Here is an 18,667-nt window from a genome sequence, read left to right on the forward strand (position 1 = left end):
AAAAAAAACCCACAAAACAAAACAACAACAACAAAAAACAAACAAAGAAATGAAGCCATATCCAGCAGAGCATACAAATAATTTTCAAATGTTATTACTGAAAACAATCACAGAGGCAGAGAGTTCAAGGTCAGCCTGATCTACATAGAGAGTTCAGGCCAGCCAGAGCTACATGTTGAGACCCTGCCTCGAAAACAAACAAAACAAACAAACAAAAAACCCTAACCAATTAAACAAACAAACAAATGGAAAGGAACATGTAAAGAGAATCAAGAACTGATCTAGAACACATAGGAGACAAAAATATATATGGCAGTTGGCTATAACTCATCAGTCCATGCTAATGTAAGTAACAGCATGAATAAATTGAGAAAAGGGACATATTTTCCTTCCAGAAAATTCAAATGTAGATCTCTGCTTCACTGATTCAATTTAGTGATTTGTTCTCAAACAGATTCAAAAAAGGAAAAGAACAGCAATCTCCAGGGAGAAACTGACTGCCCAAGGTTAAAAATTCATCAATCCTAAATCCCCTGGGTCCTCTGTATATTTAATATGGTGTGAAAAGGAAGACACTTTATCTCTGTATCAGATATTCTTCTCCAAAACCTATAATCTTGGCTGATTATCTAAAAGTATCAAGCTCAGGGCTGGAGAAACAGCTCAGCAGTTAAGAGCACTAGTTACTCTACCACATAGCAGCTCACAGCTGTTTATAAGTCTAGTTTCTGGGAATCTGGTAGGCTCACACTGACATACATGGAACCAAATACCAGCCAAGGCACATACAGTAAAAATAAATTATAAAATAGAAACAAAGAAAACATCAGGTCAAACTGAGAATCATTTTATAAAACACCTGGCTACTACTGTCAAGGGGAAAACCAAAGAATGAGAAGACGTGAAGTAATAAAGTGAAAAACAGAGTTCTGGAGATGTAGAAATGAAGTTTCACAGAAAAATAAGAGAGCCACATTCCAGCTCCTATAAGCAGCAGCTTCAGACACTGAGAAGTTATGTTCCAGAGATAGCCAAGGACCTTCTGTAAAAACAAAGTTCTGGTAGTCAGAATGTTGAGACAGAATGACCAGGCCATTCTGACTAAGCTAAGTAAGGCCAAAACAAAAATAACTGGTGGTCACAATGATGTTAAGGTCCACAAAAACAAGATTAGCAATTCTTGGAAGAAGCCCCCAACCCCTCCCTGTGGTGAATTTCGAAAAAGACCACAAACTGTCACCCTGACCTTGCTGATGACAATCCCCCTACCACCTAGGGGGTACCACCCTCAGCCCCTTCCCAGGGACTTTTCAAGGCCAGGTACAGAGTTGCATAGGGAAGTTGGCTAACTAAGCCAAGAACAGCCCCCTGAGCAAGCCAACCAATGCCTGATGGATGAGATCCTTTGTCCTGTGTTCCACCAACCAGAGTAAGCCAGCTAGCCTTGTTGCAGAAATCTGCCCTCTGTAAAGTATAAAAGATGTGTGCTCTGGGTTGACCCAAGATTACTACAGCTTCCTTGAACCAGATGAAACTAAGGACACATGACAACCAAATGCATCATAGGATCTCAGACTGACCAGGTCCTGGACCAAAAAATGAGCATCACTGATGACGAGTGAGACCTGCACTTGGGGTGGTATAATACACTGATGTTGGGGTGGTATAATACACTGATGTTAATTTCCTTGTTTTTGATGATGTGCCATGGTTATGGAAGTTACCAGATGAGAGGCAAACAGAATTGTGCACCATCTATACAAGTTTTCTGTAAAATTGTTCCAAAGTGAAAAAATTCTTTAGGATCCAGGCAGTCGTGGCACACACCTTTATTCCCAGTACTCAGGAGGGAGAGGCAGGTAGATCTCTCAAGGCCAGCTTGCTCTACAAAGCAAATTCTAGAATAGCCAGGGCTATACAAGGAAACCCTGTCTTGAAAAACAACAAAAACCCTCCAATATATACACATACACAACATAGGCACTTGTGTCTTCATCACATCATATTGTCTTTACCTTAGACTTATGTATTGATTGATATTGCATATGAAAACAGAGAATTGGAAGTTATCTCATTCACATGCCAATATACATCTAGAATGGGAGAGGAAAAGAAAAGGCTGAGCCTAGAAAATACACTCAGTTCAAGGTAGAATCAAGATGTGCCAATATGACTACTCTGTCCTAGTGGCAAGGAGAAAATTCTATGATGGAACCTGGTTTGTTAGTCTAAGCCAGTGGCTCTCAACCTTTGCAACACTGTGACCCTTCAATACAGTTCCTCATGCTGTGGTGACCCCCAACCATAAAATTACTTCATTGCTACTTCATAACTGTAATTTGGCTAATTATGAATTGTAATGAAAATATCTGATATGCAACCTATGGGGATCGAGACCCACAGGTTGAGAACCACTGGTCTAAGCTCTTGTGGCTCTCAGGCATGGCTGGCATCTTCAAGGAGCTTGTTAGAAGGGTAGTCAGTTTCCACCAATACCTATTACATTGTCAACCTGTACTTTGGATGCGATTCACGTGTTCGCATGAAGGTTTGCTTCTGAGATGCGAACAGACACCCATATCCACTCTGACAGTTGCTCAGGACGGATTATGTGACAGACTCCTGGAAACCAATGCTCTATACTGTTAAGTCTGGGCAGTGTTGCTCAGCCTCAGTTAGGAGCTTCATAGAGATGCAGACTCTCGCAGCCAACTGCAAACCTTCAGAACTCTTGCCACCAATGATGTAAGATTCCTGAGCTGTTCTAATGTGCAGTTCCCATGCGACATAGTTCCTCTTTACCACCACCATTTGTGGGTCCTGCTGATCCCAGGCTTTGTGAACGACACAGGCTAGGGTCATCTGGGTAAGGGAACCTTAATCTGAGAAAACACATTCATCAGATTGCTGAAGGCAAGGCTGTGGGCATTTTCCTCATTAATGATGGATGTGGGAGGACCCAGCTCTCTATGGCAGTAACATCTCCAGATAGGTGGTCCTAGGTTGGAAAAAGAAGCAGGCCAGCAAGCAGTGCTCCTCACAGTCTTCAGTTCCTACCCAGTCTTCCCTCAGTGACTGTGATGGAAGCATACAAGTCACATTTCCTCCCCAAGTTGTTTTTAAGTGGTTTTTCATTTTACATGTGTATTTAAATTTTATGTGTAAATAAATTTTAATACATTTTTATAAATTTTAAGTGCCTGCATGTATGTATGCACAACATGAATGTGCCTGATGTTCTTGGAGGTCAGAAGAGGACATGGGATCTTCTGGGACTGGAGTTATAGAGGTTTTGAGCCACCATGCTAGGAACTGAACCTGAGTCTTCAGTTAACCCGTCAATCATCTCCTTAGCTTTGCTGGTCAAACTAAGACACCAGGGTGCAACTGTAAAGCTTCATGCCTTTGTATCTAGCTGGGTACAAGATCCTTTCACAAAGCCAATCCATTAAGCAGCAGTTGGGTCTTACTGCTAGCTTCTTTTTGTTGTTAATGCTCAATCCACTACTTCAGATGCCAGAATTCCAGTGGAGTGTTTGCAGAGTGTGAGGCCCCTAACACAGTCAGTACCTACTGACAAGCTGTGGGCATGGTCCTACCGCTCATCTTCTCTCTGCCCTTAGGGGGAACCTGCACATCTCTCTTCCACAGTACCCAGCTTCACTCTGAGTGTCCCACAATGGATGACCAAAGCCCACTGCCCTATTGCCCAGCCGCCTCGTTCTCTCTCCCCTCACATTCCAGGAACTGCCATGACCTTGGCTGGAAGAAGTTCCTTCTGAGGCAACGATGCTCTTCTCCCATGTCCTGGTTAAAAACTTATGCAAATATCTACATGGCTCTCATGTTGCCCTCAAATGTCTGTTTAATCCCTTTAAAATAAATGAGGGTATTGCCGATGCTTTTACAGTCATGACAGGAAAGGGCAACTCTGAGGGGCTTTGTGTGTGAGTGTGTGTGTGTGAACCAGAGCCAAATTTAAATCTCAAAAGGAAAAAGGAGATATACAGTATTCCAGGGATGGCCAAGTCCCTAAGTACCAGTTTATCAATACTGTATTTTTTAATTTATTGAAATTGTATGTTAAATTTTATAAGTGCTCAGCAGACCTAAAAGAATGAGTAAACTGCAGCAGTTACACTTTTTACAGATTAGCATTCTGGTCCACAAAGCTCACATAAAACAGAGCCACTGATTTGTTTTCCATATTAGAAGCCAATCTGAGCTGCCCTGAATGCTCATTACAACAAAACAAACAAGCCAGATCTATTACCTTGTACTGAGCCTTTTCAGAGTCAGACCCAATGGCTTGGAAATTCACACATGCAGCTGTTCTGACAAGGGATGGATTCTTCCTGGCTGCAGACAATGGTCTGCACTGCTTCTGTATGTGGCTCTGACATGGGGGAACCTCTTGGCAGGCCATCACAATGGCACCAGAGCTTCTTTCTCTACAGGCTTTCCAAAACCAACTGACAATGCTAGACCAAGCCACCCTGGCTCAGGGTATTGTGGCTCCCGTGTTCTCCCATGGTTGAGAATCTTTTCATCTGCCACAACCCCCATCCCCAAAGTTTGCCAAACAGGCAGAGCAGTTTGGAGCAGAGAGAGAAGAGTGTTTTAGGCACAAATCTTCAGGGCAGAAAGCAGGGCAGGCCCGAGGTGAAGGCAGGATGGGACAGAGGAGCTGGAGGAGAAGCCATGGACCTGGAACCCTCCTTTTGGTTGTCTACACTGCAGCCCCGAGTGGTTGACACAGCAAATAGGAAAGCTGGGATTTTCGGGAAGAACCAGGTGCTGAGAAGCAGGACAGAGGGGACTGGAGGACAGACTGACCCTGGGGTTTGTGGGCTGGCTCAGCTCCTAATTACCATTTGTAACATTAGTTCCATGGGAAAATTTTTCTGAGATTAAAAAATAATACAAATTTATAAATATACTTTTGGAATCTGGCCAGTTTTTAATAAAGGTTTTAAAAAGCTACTAGAATCTCATGGTTCAACTACAACAAAATGGGAGTCATTCCTTAATGTCCACTCTCCCACCCCACAGACTACACACTCCCAACAGTGGTTGTGTGAAACTCAAGGCCTTTACTTTATAACAGCAAACAGGCTCCCCACCCCATCTGTTTTTCTCATCCTTTCCATCAGGCTCAGAAGAACATATATCTCGAGCTGCCGAGATAGCTCAGCGGGTAAGAGCACTGACTGTTCTTCTGAAGGTCCTGAGTTCAGATCCCAGCAACCACATGGTGGCTCACAACCACCCGTAATGAGATCTGACGCCCTCTTCTGGTTTGTCTGAAGATAGCTACAATGTATTATGGGGCCTGACAGGACTAGAGCAAGCAGAGGTCCTGAGTTCAGTTCCCAACAGGAACATGATGGCTCACAGCCATCTGTACAGCCACAGTGTACTCATACATTGTGCCTAGCTATCTGTACCTCCATCCTCACTGTCCACTGTCTGCTTCTTGCTACTTCCTGCCACTGTCCCATCTTAAGAAAAAAACACCACAAACTACATTTAAATTATAAAAGCAACGCTTGCCCATCACAGAAAATTCGGAGGGACATAAAGGTACAGTGTTAAAGTGAAGGTGCTGCCCACCACAGCTTTCTTATGCACACACAACCTGATTTTTCATAATCAGATACTGTAACCTTATGTCACAAAGCTATAAATACTATTTCTGGATATTAGAAATACCAGATAGATATATAACACCCAACACAGATTTCTCTGAATTTAATCACACCCAGCCAGCTGGCCAGCCTGTCTGTCTTGTTTGTCTCTGAAATGGGGAGTCACTGTTGCCCAGGCTGGTCTTGAACTCTTGTGTTCTCAGTCTTTTGAACCTATAACCTCCTCAATAAATATCTCTTATGATATTTCTGATCATTGTCTAAGAACCAGACCCTGACAGTGGAGGGTTAAAGGACAAAATTACATTTAAAGTTTTTTATGTTTTTATGTTTTTAAGTTTTTAAAGATTTGCTTTCAGGAAGGCAGAACCAACTTATATAGTTCAACCAGTAGGCCGCCAGCTTTCCTGTCTCATGCCACAGTTAAACAGAGGGTCCCGGATCTTGGAAAAAACATTCACCATTTCAACAGGTCCTATAAATAACATACTAATCTTCTTTTCATAGGTCAAATGAATGACTAAGAGACATGTACTTACCTTCACCGAAGTGCTTTAAGTGTTATGAGCCCCATTCTACTCAAACCGATATATTTTACATTCCCAACATTAGCCTGTTTTCCCCTACCCCTCCCATCTTTGTGATCTTTGGATTCTATCTTATTCTTCTTCAAGGAGGGAACTCAATCCCTCCTTCTTCCACATTTTTACTCTGTTCACATTGCTTTTTGGTGCTGTGATAAAGACACTAACCAAAGCAACTTGGGAGGCAAGGTTAGACTTGGTTCACACGCCCCAATCACAGCCTGATTGAGAGGCATCAGGGCAAGAATTCAAGCAGGAACAGAGGCAGGAACCATGAAACACTGGCTTGCTTCCCATGTCTTGCTTAAGCCTACTTTCCCATACAACCGAGGTCCACTTGCCCAAGGTTGGCACCACCCACAGTAGGTGGGCTTTCCCACATCAATCATTAGTCAGGAAAATGCTCCACAGACTTGACAAAGGCCAACCTGACAGAGGCAAATTCTCAACTGAAGTCTCCTCTTCCCCAGGTGACTCTAGTTTATGTTAACTTGACAAAACCCAACCAGCACATTTTCCTTTTCCTCAAATCTAAATGACCCATGCCTTACTATTTTTATATTTATTTGTGAATGCGCACACATGTATATGGTGTGGCATTAAGCCAGAGGTTTAACTTGCAGGAATTGGTTCTCACCTCCACTGGGAGGGTTCTGGAGAGTCAGGGAGATCAAACTCTGGTCATTCGGCTTGGTGCCATCTTGCCAGTCCTACCTTTTTAATGCCCTTTCCACTTCCCGGTTCTTAAGCTATGCCAGGACCCCCTTCCTCTGACCATGCGGCACTGTGGGAGGATTTAAAGGGCTTTCTAGCAGGCCCAACACTGCAGGCCGGCTTTGCCCTTTCTCCTTCCCTCCCTCTCCCTTGCAAAACTGTTAGATTACATTCTTTTGTTTGTTTTGTTTGTTTGTTTGTTTTGTTTCTTTGAGACAGGGTTTCTCTGTGTAGCTCTGGCTGTCCTGGAACTCACTCTGTAGACTAGGCTGGCCTCCAACTCAGAAATCTGCCTGCCTCTGCCTCCCAAGTGCTGGGATTAAAGGCATGTGCCACCCCCGCCCGGCTAGATTACATTCTTAAAGCTAGCCTTCAAGGTCTATTCCCTTATTTGGCCACTGACTCATTCCTGAGACTAAACACCAATGTCCAGAAATCCAAATTCATTTTTTGGTGACACGGGCTAACCTGTGCAATCAGGACTAACCACCTAGTCCCACCAGACTTCCACTTTCCCTTTAAAACCCACTTCAGCAGACATCTGCTTTCTGCCTTCTGTCCAGTTCAGAGACTCCCTCAACCCCCACGCTTGTTCCTCTGAGGTAATAAATCTCCGTTGTGCTGAGAGTTTGGTGTCTGGGTGTGTTCTGTTGCCCTGTGCTCCACTGACTTGTCGGCTTTTACTGTAACTTTTTCATTGCTGTCACAGTACAGAAACCATGGGCTTCTCCTGTCTAACCCATGTCCCAGAGCCACTGAAGCCAAGCAGTACTTTAGAAGTCATCTAGTCCATTAATATATGTAGATGAAGGAACTTATACTACATTTGCTTTTTGAGACAGTGTCTCATTAATCCCAGCTGCCCTGGAACCCTCAGCCTCCCTAAGTAGTGGGATGTAAGTGTGCATGGACACCCTGCTGAAGGAGGAAACATAAAGGATAGGAAGGGAGCCGGGCAGTGGTGTGAAGAATATTATGCTAAGTCTATTCATTCTTCTGACCCAATCATCCTACTGAAAGATACAAAGTCTTGGAGCTAAGGAGATGGATCAGGGGATAAGAGTTTGCCTCCCCAACACTTACTTAAAAAGCCGGGTGTGGCTACTTAGTGTTCTAAGGAGCACTGAGAAGGGTGGAGACCTGAGGCTCTCCTGGGTTTGCTGGCTGCCAGCCTAGTTGCAGGCTCAGTGAGGGAATAAAGTAGGGCGATGGAGCAGGATACCTTATGTCCTTCTTGGGCCTTTACCAGGGCACAAAATGTGTACACAGACTCCACATATAACACACACACACACACACACACATCTAAATAAAGATACAGTATCTTAAAAGTTGTATCTATTTTATTCAGCTTTCAGGAGAAAAGAGATGTGAAAACTCACCTTATATTTGCTTAATCCAAGATATTTCCTAGAGTCCTTCCATCAAGGCAATATGTACTAACAGACACTTGTAAGAGCTGAGAATTTAGTAACTATATGGCAAAGCTGATCCTGATGCTAATGGAAGTCATGGCAGGGTGGGTAAGAAGCTAGTTAGCTGGCTCCGAGTCTTAAATTTATTTGTGCTTCTTAACAGCACGGGCACTGCTGGGACATGAATGTAAGCCTCTGTGCCTCTCTCTTGCTGGTACATGTTCATAAAAGTCAGAACGTGATTTCAGAGGCTCACAAGACCTCTCACCTGTGGCAACTTTGTAACAACTTTGACCTACATCTATCTACAACTACATTCATACAACAAGCAACTAAAGCCCATAAACCCTCTAGGCTGTTTGCAAAGGGAGTCCACCCAGGAGTTCCAAAGGAAGCTGTTAAGCACAGCTCTATTGCTTAAAATGAGCTGGAGTATCTAAAACATTATTATTATTATTATTTCGAGACAGGGTTTCTCTGTGTAGCCCTGGCTGTCCTGGAACTCACTGTGTAGGCCAGGCTGGACTCAAACTCAGAAATCCGCCTGCCTCTGCCTCCCAAGTGCTGGGATTAAAGGTGTGTGCCACCACTGCCCGGCTCTAAAACATTATTTACTCAGAACTTATTTACCTTATTCTGAATAATATTCTGGGTAAGAAAAGAATGCCTAGATTATATTTCTAATTGAGCTACCACATGTTTGGTCAATGTTATTTATCAAACAGCCATTGGTTCTTGAAAGTCCATTTGTGTATGAAAGTGTATGCCCACTTCACAAACACATCTGCATTTCATGTGTGTAGATTTCACATCTGTTCATCTTAAGGAGCCCCAACTGTACTGGGGAGGGTATCTGTGAATTCAAGACCAGCCTGGTCCACATAGTGAGGTCCATGGCAGCCGGGGCTACATAGTGAATGCCTCAAAACAAAACAAAACAAAAAACAAAAAAAGCTCCAACTGGCCAGAAGATGGTTAACCCACACACATGCAGATCCCAGTAGCAGTATCAACAGCAGCAAGGAATGCAGAGAACACAAACTCACTGCCCTCCTTTGGTGCTGACATTTATCACCAAGTGGTGCTGCACAAGGTATTTAGCTCTGTGACTTATGTTTATTTATAAAGACAGGAGGGAATAAGACCGAAGGGGGAAGCTGTAGAAATCAGATAATGCAAATCAGAAAGCGCTTTTTATTAATAAAACAGGTAAAAGTAAATCACTGGAAAGTGCTCACAACACACCAGACACTCACTGCCCATAACATCCTTGGTGTGCTATTAAAACATTCCCCATCTGAAGTAAAATAAACTGTTGCTAAATTGTACAAGGAATTCTGTCTTGGTTAGAGGCCCAGCAGCGAAGTTCCAAAACATTAGAAATCTTCCAAGACACTTTAGATTTCCATGACGTGTGCTGCAGTCTAGAAAAGTAACTGCTGCCAGTGTTTCAGTATTAAGTGCCTTTCGCATAACTCACAGGTTGCTTGCTCTTTTGGAAACTTTATAATACTTACTAAACATGCACACAAAAGATTTTTGATGATTAGATCCTAACTGATACAAATCAAAACCAGTAATAGAATGAGGGCTTTTTCTTTTTCTAGAGCAGAGTAAGTATTAGTGTTTAAGGATGTAAGCAATGCTGACCCATTGAAACGTGTCTTCCAGTCGGTAAAATCTAACCTCTTCATTGGCTACTCTTCAAAATTACACAACTATTCTAATTTACTAGTTTTTTTTTTTTTTGCATTGCTTCAATAGTATTTACAATGTATATTACTCCAATAGCAAAACGTGGAGCTATTCTTTCTTTAAAAAAATTAACAACTCTGTAGTGATTTGATGCCATGTAACAAAGGATATATCATGAAAGTTCATAAAGATGATCAAAAGAGTAAGCTACCCTCTTAAGACCCTCAAGATACAAGCTGCAAACTCTGATTTCTCAACCTGATAATTCAAGGATCTCTAGACTTCCCCAAGGCGGGACACGTTCACTTTACCAGACTCCAAAACACTCAAACGCGCCACTGTTTACAGAGAAAACAGCCTACAGGCCTTACATTAGCATAACACCTTCCCCTAAGAAAGTCGAGGCACTTATCGCACTACTGTTTAAAAGTATGTACTACCATCCACATCTTAAGGCTACAATTACTCGTATTCTGTGAGATCTTTGAGTCCCTCACCTAAAGAGGGAGGGACCAGTAGCCACAGCTAGAATAACGGATAGGAGAAATTCAGGGTGGAAAGCATTAGTTCCAGGGATAACTCTGAGCAGGTGTTCACAGGAGGATGGGGACCAGGTGGGGAGGCATCAAGCCAGTAACTCAAGATGGGAGCTGCGTGAAGGAGCGCCAGATGCCAGGGTCTCTCTCGGCCAGCCCCCCGCGCTTGCTAAGGCGCTGCGGTCCTCACACGGTTGCAGTAAGTAGGACACCCCCACCGGTGATGCCCCCTCCTGCCGCCCGCAGACCCGCGTCTCACCAGCCGCCAGGCGCAGGCCGCGGAGGCTCCACATGGCCGCCTGCTCCACCGACGCACAGCAGCCTACGGCGGCCGCGGCGCTGGCGCTCAATGTCACCGAGTGCCCGCGTGGGCAGGGCGCTGGCGGGGTGGGCGGGGCGTGCTGGCGTGACGCAGCGGGCGTGCGGGACGTGCGCGACGAGCAGAGGACGCCGCCAAACGCCCAGCCTGTCTGGGCATGAAGGCGGAGTAGGAAGGGCGATGTCTGCCAACTGTGAAGCGCTGAGTAGTGTCTTAGGACTGTGCAAGCGAGTCATACACGCGGAGGGACTCGGGGACCCGGGCCCTATGGCGTCCTGGCTTCGGGGATGTCCGAAGGAAGCCTGCTTTCCACTTAGCTTTGTTTTAAAAAACATCTAGTCGTTCTCACCGCTTGCCCACCCTCACCTCCCCGAACGCCGTTGTTTCTCCACGCTTCTTCGAGGTCTCATTCCTCCTTAACAACCCTACGCTCCAGGCTTAGAGAGAGGAAAGGGAGCCACTCTGGCTCCCAGGACTTGCTGTCAGGCAGCACCGCGGACACCTCTGCTCCACGGTGATTGGTCGGCTGCGGGGTCCTCGCGTTCGTCCAATATGGCGGCGCCCAGTGCCAGTGTGAACTGTGAAGAGTTCGCCGAGTTCCAGGTGATGAGGTTTTCCTCACGTGGCAAGCTTGTCCAGCCTTTTGTCTCCAGATCCCAGTCGGTGCTTTGGTCTGGCAGGGCGGGGAGACAAACTGTAGGAAAAGGCTGTACAGAGCTTTTTACGGGGGAACCTTTGGAGGTCATGGGGGCTAGGGGTGGCCTTGGGAAGCGTAGGTGCTCAGTGCAGGCAGATCCGGGTCGTTCTGGAGTGGTAAAGCCGAGCTCTGAAGCTGTGGGGAGGGATTGTTAACAGTTCAGCCGTTCCCCGATCTTCGTTCCCAGCTTTTACCAATGCTCCTCCACTCCTAAGTTGAGATTTTGTGGGAGAGAAAAAAGTGAGAGAGACCTCGTGTACTTGATAAAGTATCTGGTCTAGTGCCTTTTTTTGTGGTGAGAGACAATGAGGATTTGGAAGCTTGGAGGGAGGGTTAAGTCAAATACTTGGTCTGTGCTATTGGCTTCTTGATTCTGAGAGAAGTTTTAACACTTAAGTAAAGCATGTGTCTTTTTGTACTAAAAATATCAAAGGTCCAATACTCAATCAAGAACTCCAGCGGTGGTGGCACACACCTTTAATCCCAGCACTTGGGAGGCAGTGGCAGGCGGACTTCTGAGTTCGAGGCCAGCCTGGTTTACAGAGTGAATTCCAGGACAGCCAAGGCTATACAGAGAAACCCTGTCTCGAAAAAAAGAAAACAAAAACAAACAAACAACCAAATAAAAAAAAAGAATTCAAGAATAACGATCCGGATGTTGATCATTCACAAGGATGGTTCTGCTATTAAATTAGAGTTGAAGCTAAAGAAAACATGACCTTTAAAAATGTATTTTAAGTAAAGATAGTAAAATTTGTTAAGCATGCCATCATTTCCCTATCTGTAGTAATATTTTGAGTAGCTTGTAGGTAATGATATTCTTTTTCTTTTGTTTTCTTTTTTTTTTTCGAGATAGGGTTTTCTTGAATAGCCCTGGCTATCCTGGAACTCACTCTGTAGACCAGGCTGGCCTCGAACTCAGAAATCTGCCTGCTTCCGCCTCCCAAGTGCTAGGACTAAAGGCATGCACCACCATTGCCTGGCAGTAATATTCTTGAAGATAACCTCATCAGATTGATTTATTTGGTAAATAATTTGGCCAAAAGATTTTTTTTTTAACATTTATTTTTATGGGCATCAGTGTTTTGTGGGTATGTATGTCTGTGTACCACATCTATGCAATATGTACAGAGGCCAAAAGAGGGCATTGTATCTCTTTGGACTGAAGTCATAAACTATTGCAAGCTCCATATGGGTGCTAGGAATTGAACCTGAGTCCTCTGCAAGGACAGGTACTGAACCATCTCTCCAGTCCCTTGGCCAAAAGATTTAATGAATCTCTGAGTTAAAAATCAAAAGACCGGGGCTGGAGAGATGGCTAAGAGGTTAAGAGCGCTGACTGCTTTTATATAGCATATATTTTAATTTTGTAAATAGGCAGTAATTTTTGTTCCCACTGCTTTACAGACAGGACCAGAACATGCTTGAAAGTGCTGTAATAATGTAAAACATTAGTTTGGCATATACATTTAAATGAATTTGATAAAATTATAAGATATGGTTGACTGGAATTATCACAAATTACTAATCAAAATTAACATTCCCAAGAATTGTTAGATCACTTTGTATGTAGCTATCCTAACTATGGAAAGCCCAGCACTGAATGTCAGGAGAAATATTAGGTAGAATTTTACCCCATAATTATGAGATGTTGAAAGAATGTACCGTGAATGTTCTGTGTAACCACCATCAAAATTCTGTGGTCAGTGACTTGCTATACCTACATGCTCTGACTCTTATTTATATCTGTTATCTACCTCTCAATCCATTAGCTCACCTTATAATTTGAAGAGGGGCTTCACGTCATTTGAAACAAATGAAGAGTGCATTTAAATATGCTGCATGCATATCACCAACTGAAGTTTGGGGGCTTGTTTACTATTTTGGAGGGTTGTATTTTCATATGATGTAGTGTGCAAGTATTTACGAATGTTCCTCCTAGTTTGACATGGACATATCCTTGTAAGGCAGACTTATGTCAACATCAAAATTTATGCTTTCATCTTCAAAAGTTTTCTCATGGGCTTTCCTACGGAATCCCTGTCACTTTTCTGTCAAGTTCCAACTATTAGTAATTCTGATTTTGTTTTTACACAGCTATGTATTTTATGCTTAAAAGGTTTTTTTCTAAAAGAGTTTTAAACTTTTTGTATCTCCCCTCCATTGTAACATTCCCAGAAAATTTTCGAAGTCAAACAGAATCTAAAAAAAAATTAACATTTAAAATCGAATGTTTAAAGTCTCATTTTAACATATATTCAGCAACTTATTGGGTGCATTTTGGGTGGCTTAAACAACAGAAATGTAGTTTTCTGAAATTTTGGAAGCCAGAAGCCCAAGATTAGGGCTGTGCTGGGGTTGGCTCTGGTGAGGTCTTTTCCTGGTGTGCAGGCTGTTTTCTCACCGTGTCTGCCTTCACACCTTTTCTCTGTCTGTGCAGTAGGATATCTCTTCCTCTTCCAGTGAGCATCCCAGTTGTGGCAGATTAGGGTTCCTGCTCTGCTGACCTCCATTTATGTATCTGTATGCATATGTGGGTGTTTGACAAGATCTCACTATGTTGTGGAGGCTGGCCCTGATAACCGTGGTTCAAGAAGTCCTGCCATAGCCTCTCAAGTAGCTGAAACTGTATTTTGTGTGCCTGGTTGGGTTGTGATCTCCATTTAACTTTCATTCCCCAAAGTCTTGCCTACAAGGACCTAGGGCTTTCCCATGCATTCCAGGGTAAACAGTTTAGTCACTACCAGTATTGGCCAGCTACCGGGCTCTGGGAGATACCATGCTGGACCGGGTATGAGATGAGGAGCTTTAAATGAGGATTAAAACATGAAGAAGACTCTGGAGCTGGTGTAGGAGAGTTCAAAAAGGAAGAAAATGAAGTCATAATTGAGTTGAGTCTTAGATAATACCAGTTGAATTGTAGGCAGAGGTAATTGCACACAGGCAAAATGTTTCCTGTACAGTCATGCATTGCTTAATAATGGGGATATATTCTGAGACATGTGTTACAGGTGATTTTATGTTGTGCAAATACGAACAGTAATTAACCCTTATCTAGGTTTAAGCCAATCCCTGTCATAGCTTCTTGATGCAATTGGGATGTAGTAAACAAGAGATCTACAAAGCTGCTCTAAGTAGAAGGAAAATATGCTAAAGTAATAATGGAAGGAATAGCATGATAAATACATAAACCAGTAACCGTCATTTATTACCATTGTCAAGTACACTCTGTACATGAGGATATGTGATATACTTCTGAGTGTAAGCACAGTATATTTTTTTATACTCATTACAAATCTTGAAATTTTTGGCTCCCTTAGACTCTTAGAGGAACAGTCAAGGGCTGGTCAAGAAAAACATTATGTGCTGGGTGTGGTAGCTCACAGCTTTAATCTCAGCAGTTAGGAGTCGGGGGCGTGTGGGACTTGTGATTTTTGCAGCTTTAGGATAAGTCTCATTAGTCACTTTTGTGTCCTCTTTTGAACTTAGAATCTAAGCTCTAAGGACTTGGCATGGCATGTGGGTGTCCCTAGTCCGGGCAGTGGTAGTACATGCTTTTAACTGGGAGGCAGAGGCAGCTGGATCTCTGAGTTTGAGGACAGTCTGCTCTACATAGTGAGTTCTAGCACACCCAGGGTTATACACACAGAAACTTGTCTTGGAAAACAACACACAACCAAAATCCTAAAGTGCCTCTAGACAAAAATCTTCCAAATGCCTCTCTCCCAGCCCTTTCTATATCTAGCATGTATTTGAACCCTCTGCCTTGTCACTACTCCTAACTCTTCCCGTTTCCGTGCTTTCTCCCTGCGCCTGCCACTCACTTAGAAGTACCTTCCCCTTCTTCCCAGCTGAGACCCAGGTCATGTTTCTCTTGGACAAAATCACTCACTATTTCTTTCCCGAATGTTTTTCTGTATTTCTGTTTTTTTAAATTAATTAATTTATTTTTTAAAGATTTATTTATTCATTATATATAAGTACACTGTAGCTATCTTCAGACACACCAGAAGAGGGCATCAGATCTCATTACAGATGGTTGTGAGCCACCATGTGGTTGCTGGGATTTGAACTCAGGACCTTCAGAAGAGCAATCAGTGCTCTTAACCCCTGAGCCATCTCTCCAGCCCTTTTTTCTGTATTTCTTTTCTTTTCTTTTCTTTTCTTTTCTTTTCTTTTCTTTTCTTTTCTTTTCTTTTCTTTTCTTTTCTTTTCGAGACAGGGTTTCTCTGTGTAGTCCTGGCTGTCCTGGAACTCACTCTGTAGACCAGGCTGGCCTCAAACTCAGAAATCTGCCTGCCTCTACCACCCAAGTGCTGAGATTAAAGGCATGCACTACCACCGCCCGGCTCTGTATTTCTATTAGGGATATTTATTTGGGTGTACATAATTGATTTTGAGTTGACTTTACACTACCCAGCCTTTGTCTTAGGCCCTCCTGGAGTTGACATAAGGGCTTGATGCTTCTTTCACTGTAAAGAAATGGGCCTGGTGAGAGATTTAGCCTTTTTTTTTTTCTTTTGTAATCTACCTATGAAATTTAAAAATAACATAATTCTCAACATAATGGAACAAGTGTGCATCAGAAAAGTTACTATCATTGTATTTTTTAAAATTTCTTTTAAAATTTTATTATTGTGTGGATGTGTGCGTGGTAGGAGAGTACAGAACATACATGTGGACACACATATCTGACCAGAGGACAATTTGAGGAATTGGTTCTCTCCTTCCACCTTTATGTGGATTCCAGGATGGAGCCCAAGTTCTCAGGGTTGTGTAACATGCAGCTTCGCTTGCTTGGCTCCATGCAACTCCCTGTGGTGATAGAAATGTTCTGTATTTGTGCTGTATACATGTAGTAGTTGCTGCTAACATGTAGCTCTTCAGCACATTTACACTGTGGTAACTGAAGGTTTCAAATTGAGAATTTCAATTTAAATAACCTTGCATTGTGTTGTCTGCTGTATCAAAAGCCCAGTTTTAGATCATAGCTTGGTAATCTACTAGTACACAGGGAAGGGAGGAAAATAGTGTATTTGGTAGACCTCATTTATAGATTCTCTTGGTAAGATTGCAAAAGTAGTGGGTGAGTTCAGAGACAGCCAGATGGTTTAACAGGTAGAAGTATTTGCCACAAAAGCCTAATTGCAACCTGAGTTTGATACCCAGAACCTGTATGAACTTGGAAAGAGAATCAAATCCACAGAGTTGTCCTCTGGGTACATGCATGCCTAACACATGTGTACCCACACACACTAATACGTTTTTTTAAAAGTAGATTCATTGCCCAATTAGTACAGACAAATTCCATTGCTGTGTAAAGACCTTAATAGTGTGTTTATGTTGTATTATTGGGAGGATTTGTTTATCATGATTAAAGTTATAGCAGGTATTCCAGCTCAGAAACTGGCTAAAGTTCAGCGTCAGTAAAAGCCCAGCAAATGCTAAGCTGTGTAATCTTTTGCCTGGATTGCTGTTTCAGTCTCCTAACTTGTCTGCGCTGGTGTCCAGTCCAATTTCTAGGCAGCCGTTTCAGAACACAAATCTGATCATATAACCACCATTTTTAGGGCCTATTTTCTGTGCTTCTCAGAAAACATGAAAATCCTGTAACATATCCTACAATACTGAATCTCTTCTTATACTGTGTTCATACATTCAGTGGTCTGGTTAAGTGGTGTTATCAAGGGCATCCTTGCAATTCCTGAATTCTTAATGATATTGAGCCTGAGGTGAATTCCCATGCCAATTCACAGTCCCCATACTGTGCCAGGCAAGGTTGGTGGGTGTTACAAATACTACCAGGACAGGGTTACCTAAACACACTTGGTAGTGTGTTAACTACAAAAATATTACACTGTACAGTTTAAAAACAAATCTTTTAAAAATATATTTATATGTGTTTTGCCTTCATGTATGTCTGTGTACTGCCTATATGTCTAGTGCCCTCAGAGCCTAGAAGAGGGTGTGAGGTTCCCTGGAACTGGAGTTTCTGATGGTTGTGAGCCACTATGTAGATGCTGCAAATCAAATCTGGATCCTCTGGAAGCAGCCAATGCTCTTAACCACTGAGCTACCTCTGTAGCCTTAAAAACAAATCTTACGTTTCACATCTCACTGTTTTTCCTTAAAAGGAATATGTTTTACTCAGGAGGTTAAATGCTTTATTGACAAGGAAAGACCACTCTAGAACACACTTGTTCATCACCTTCCTCCTCGTCCTCCTCGTCCTTGTCCTCCTCCTCCTCCTCCTCCTCCTCCTCTTCCTCCTCCTCCTCCTCTTCTCCCTCTCTTCCTTTTCTTGTTCTTTTCTGCCTTGATGATGTCCAGAAGACTGTCTTGCAGCGCCCCTCTCCACCCTTGGGTTTTCACATTCTTCCCACCATCTTCTCTGTGGTGCCTGAGCCTTGGAGTGACTGATAGAGATTTTAGGACCAAGCAACCAATAGTCACTTTGACCAATTATGAGTCCGTGCATTAACTGCCATCTACTGCAAAAAAAAAAAAAAAGAGCTTCTCTGATGAGGACTGACAGCAGCACCAACCGACCTGTGGGTATAAGCATAAGTATTTCAGCGATGTCTTGACAACTTGTCTGTTAGCAAACACAGCAGTAGTAGGTTCCCATAGCAGGGCCTATGACCTGTTCAGCCGTGGTTTCTTGATCAGGTTTACGACACCAGGTATGACTTCTCACTGTGGAGCAGGTCTCAAGTCCAATCAGAAAATGGTTGATTATCTTCAGGTGTCTTTCACTGTTGCCGGAGTGGTTACTTACCTCTAGCCTGGAAGGTCGTTATTGTAATTCATGATGCCCACATGACTTTTCTTCCCTAGGAGCCTCATAGCACCTTTTGGTGGTAGGAAAGCTAGCCACCAGGGAGAATGCTTCTTGCTTAGTGTCATCTTGGTGTCTTTGTGACCTGTGACCATAGTATATGGCGTCTTCAGCAATGGGATCCTACTGTACATGACAGTAATGACAGCCACTTGCAGCCGGGCGGTGGTGGCGCACGCCTTTAATCCCAGCACTTGGGAGGCAGAGGCAGGCAGATTTCT

General features: G+C 43.2%; 2 protein-coding genes across 2 annotated transcripts in view; one reads left to right on the forward strand and one right to left on the reverse strand.

Annotated features, from left to right (window-relative positions):
• Positions 1 to 11,058, reverse strand: part of Fam162a (family with sequence similarity 162 member A) — a 29,683-nt gene extending 18,625 nt beyond the window's left edge. The window contains exon 1 of the mRNA XM_031363798.1: positions 10,852 to 11,058. Coding sequence (XP_031219658.1) covers positions 10,852 to 10,885 — 34 coding nt within the window. The 5' untranslated portion in view covers positions 10,886 to 11,058. The remainder of the gene's footprint in view (positions 1 to 10,851) is intronic.
• The window catches only part of Ccdc58 (coiled-coil domain containing 58), a 20,179-nt gene continuing 12,518 nt past the window's right edge, over positions 11,007 to 18,667 (forward strand). The window contains exon 1 of the mRNA XM_031363800.1: positions 11,007 to 11,514. Coding sequence (XP_031219660.1) covers positions 11,464 to 11,514 — 51 coding nt within the window. The 5' untranslated portion in view covers positions 11,007 to 11,463. The remainder of the gene's footprint in view (positions 11,515 to 18,667) is intronic.

The sequence above is a fragment of the Mastomys coucha genome, unplaced genomic scaffold (assembly GCF_008632895.1).
Source record: "Mastomys coucha isolate ucsf_1 unplaced genomic scaffold, UCSF_Mcou_1 pScaffold12, whole genome shotgun sequence".
NCBI lineage: Eukaryota > Metazoa > Chordata > Mammalia > Rodentia > Muridae > Mastomys > Mastomys coucha.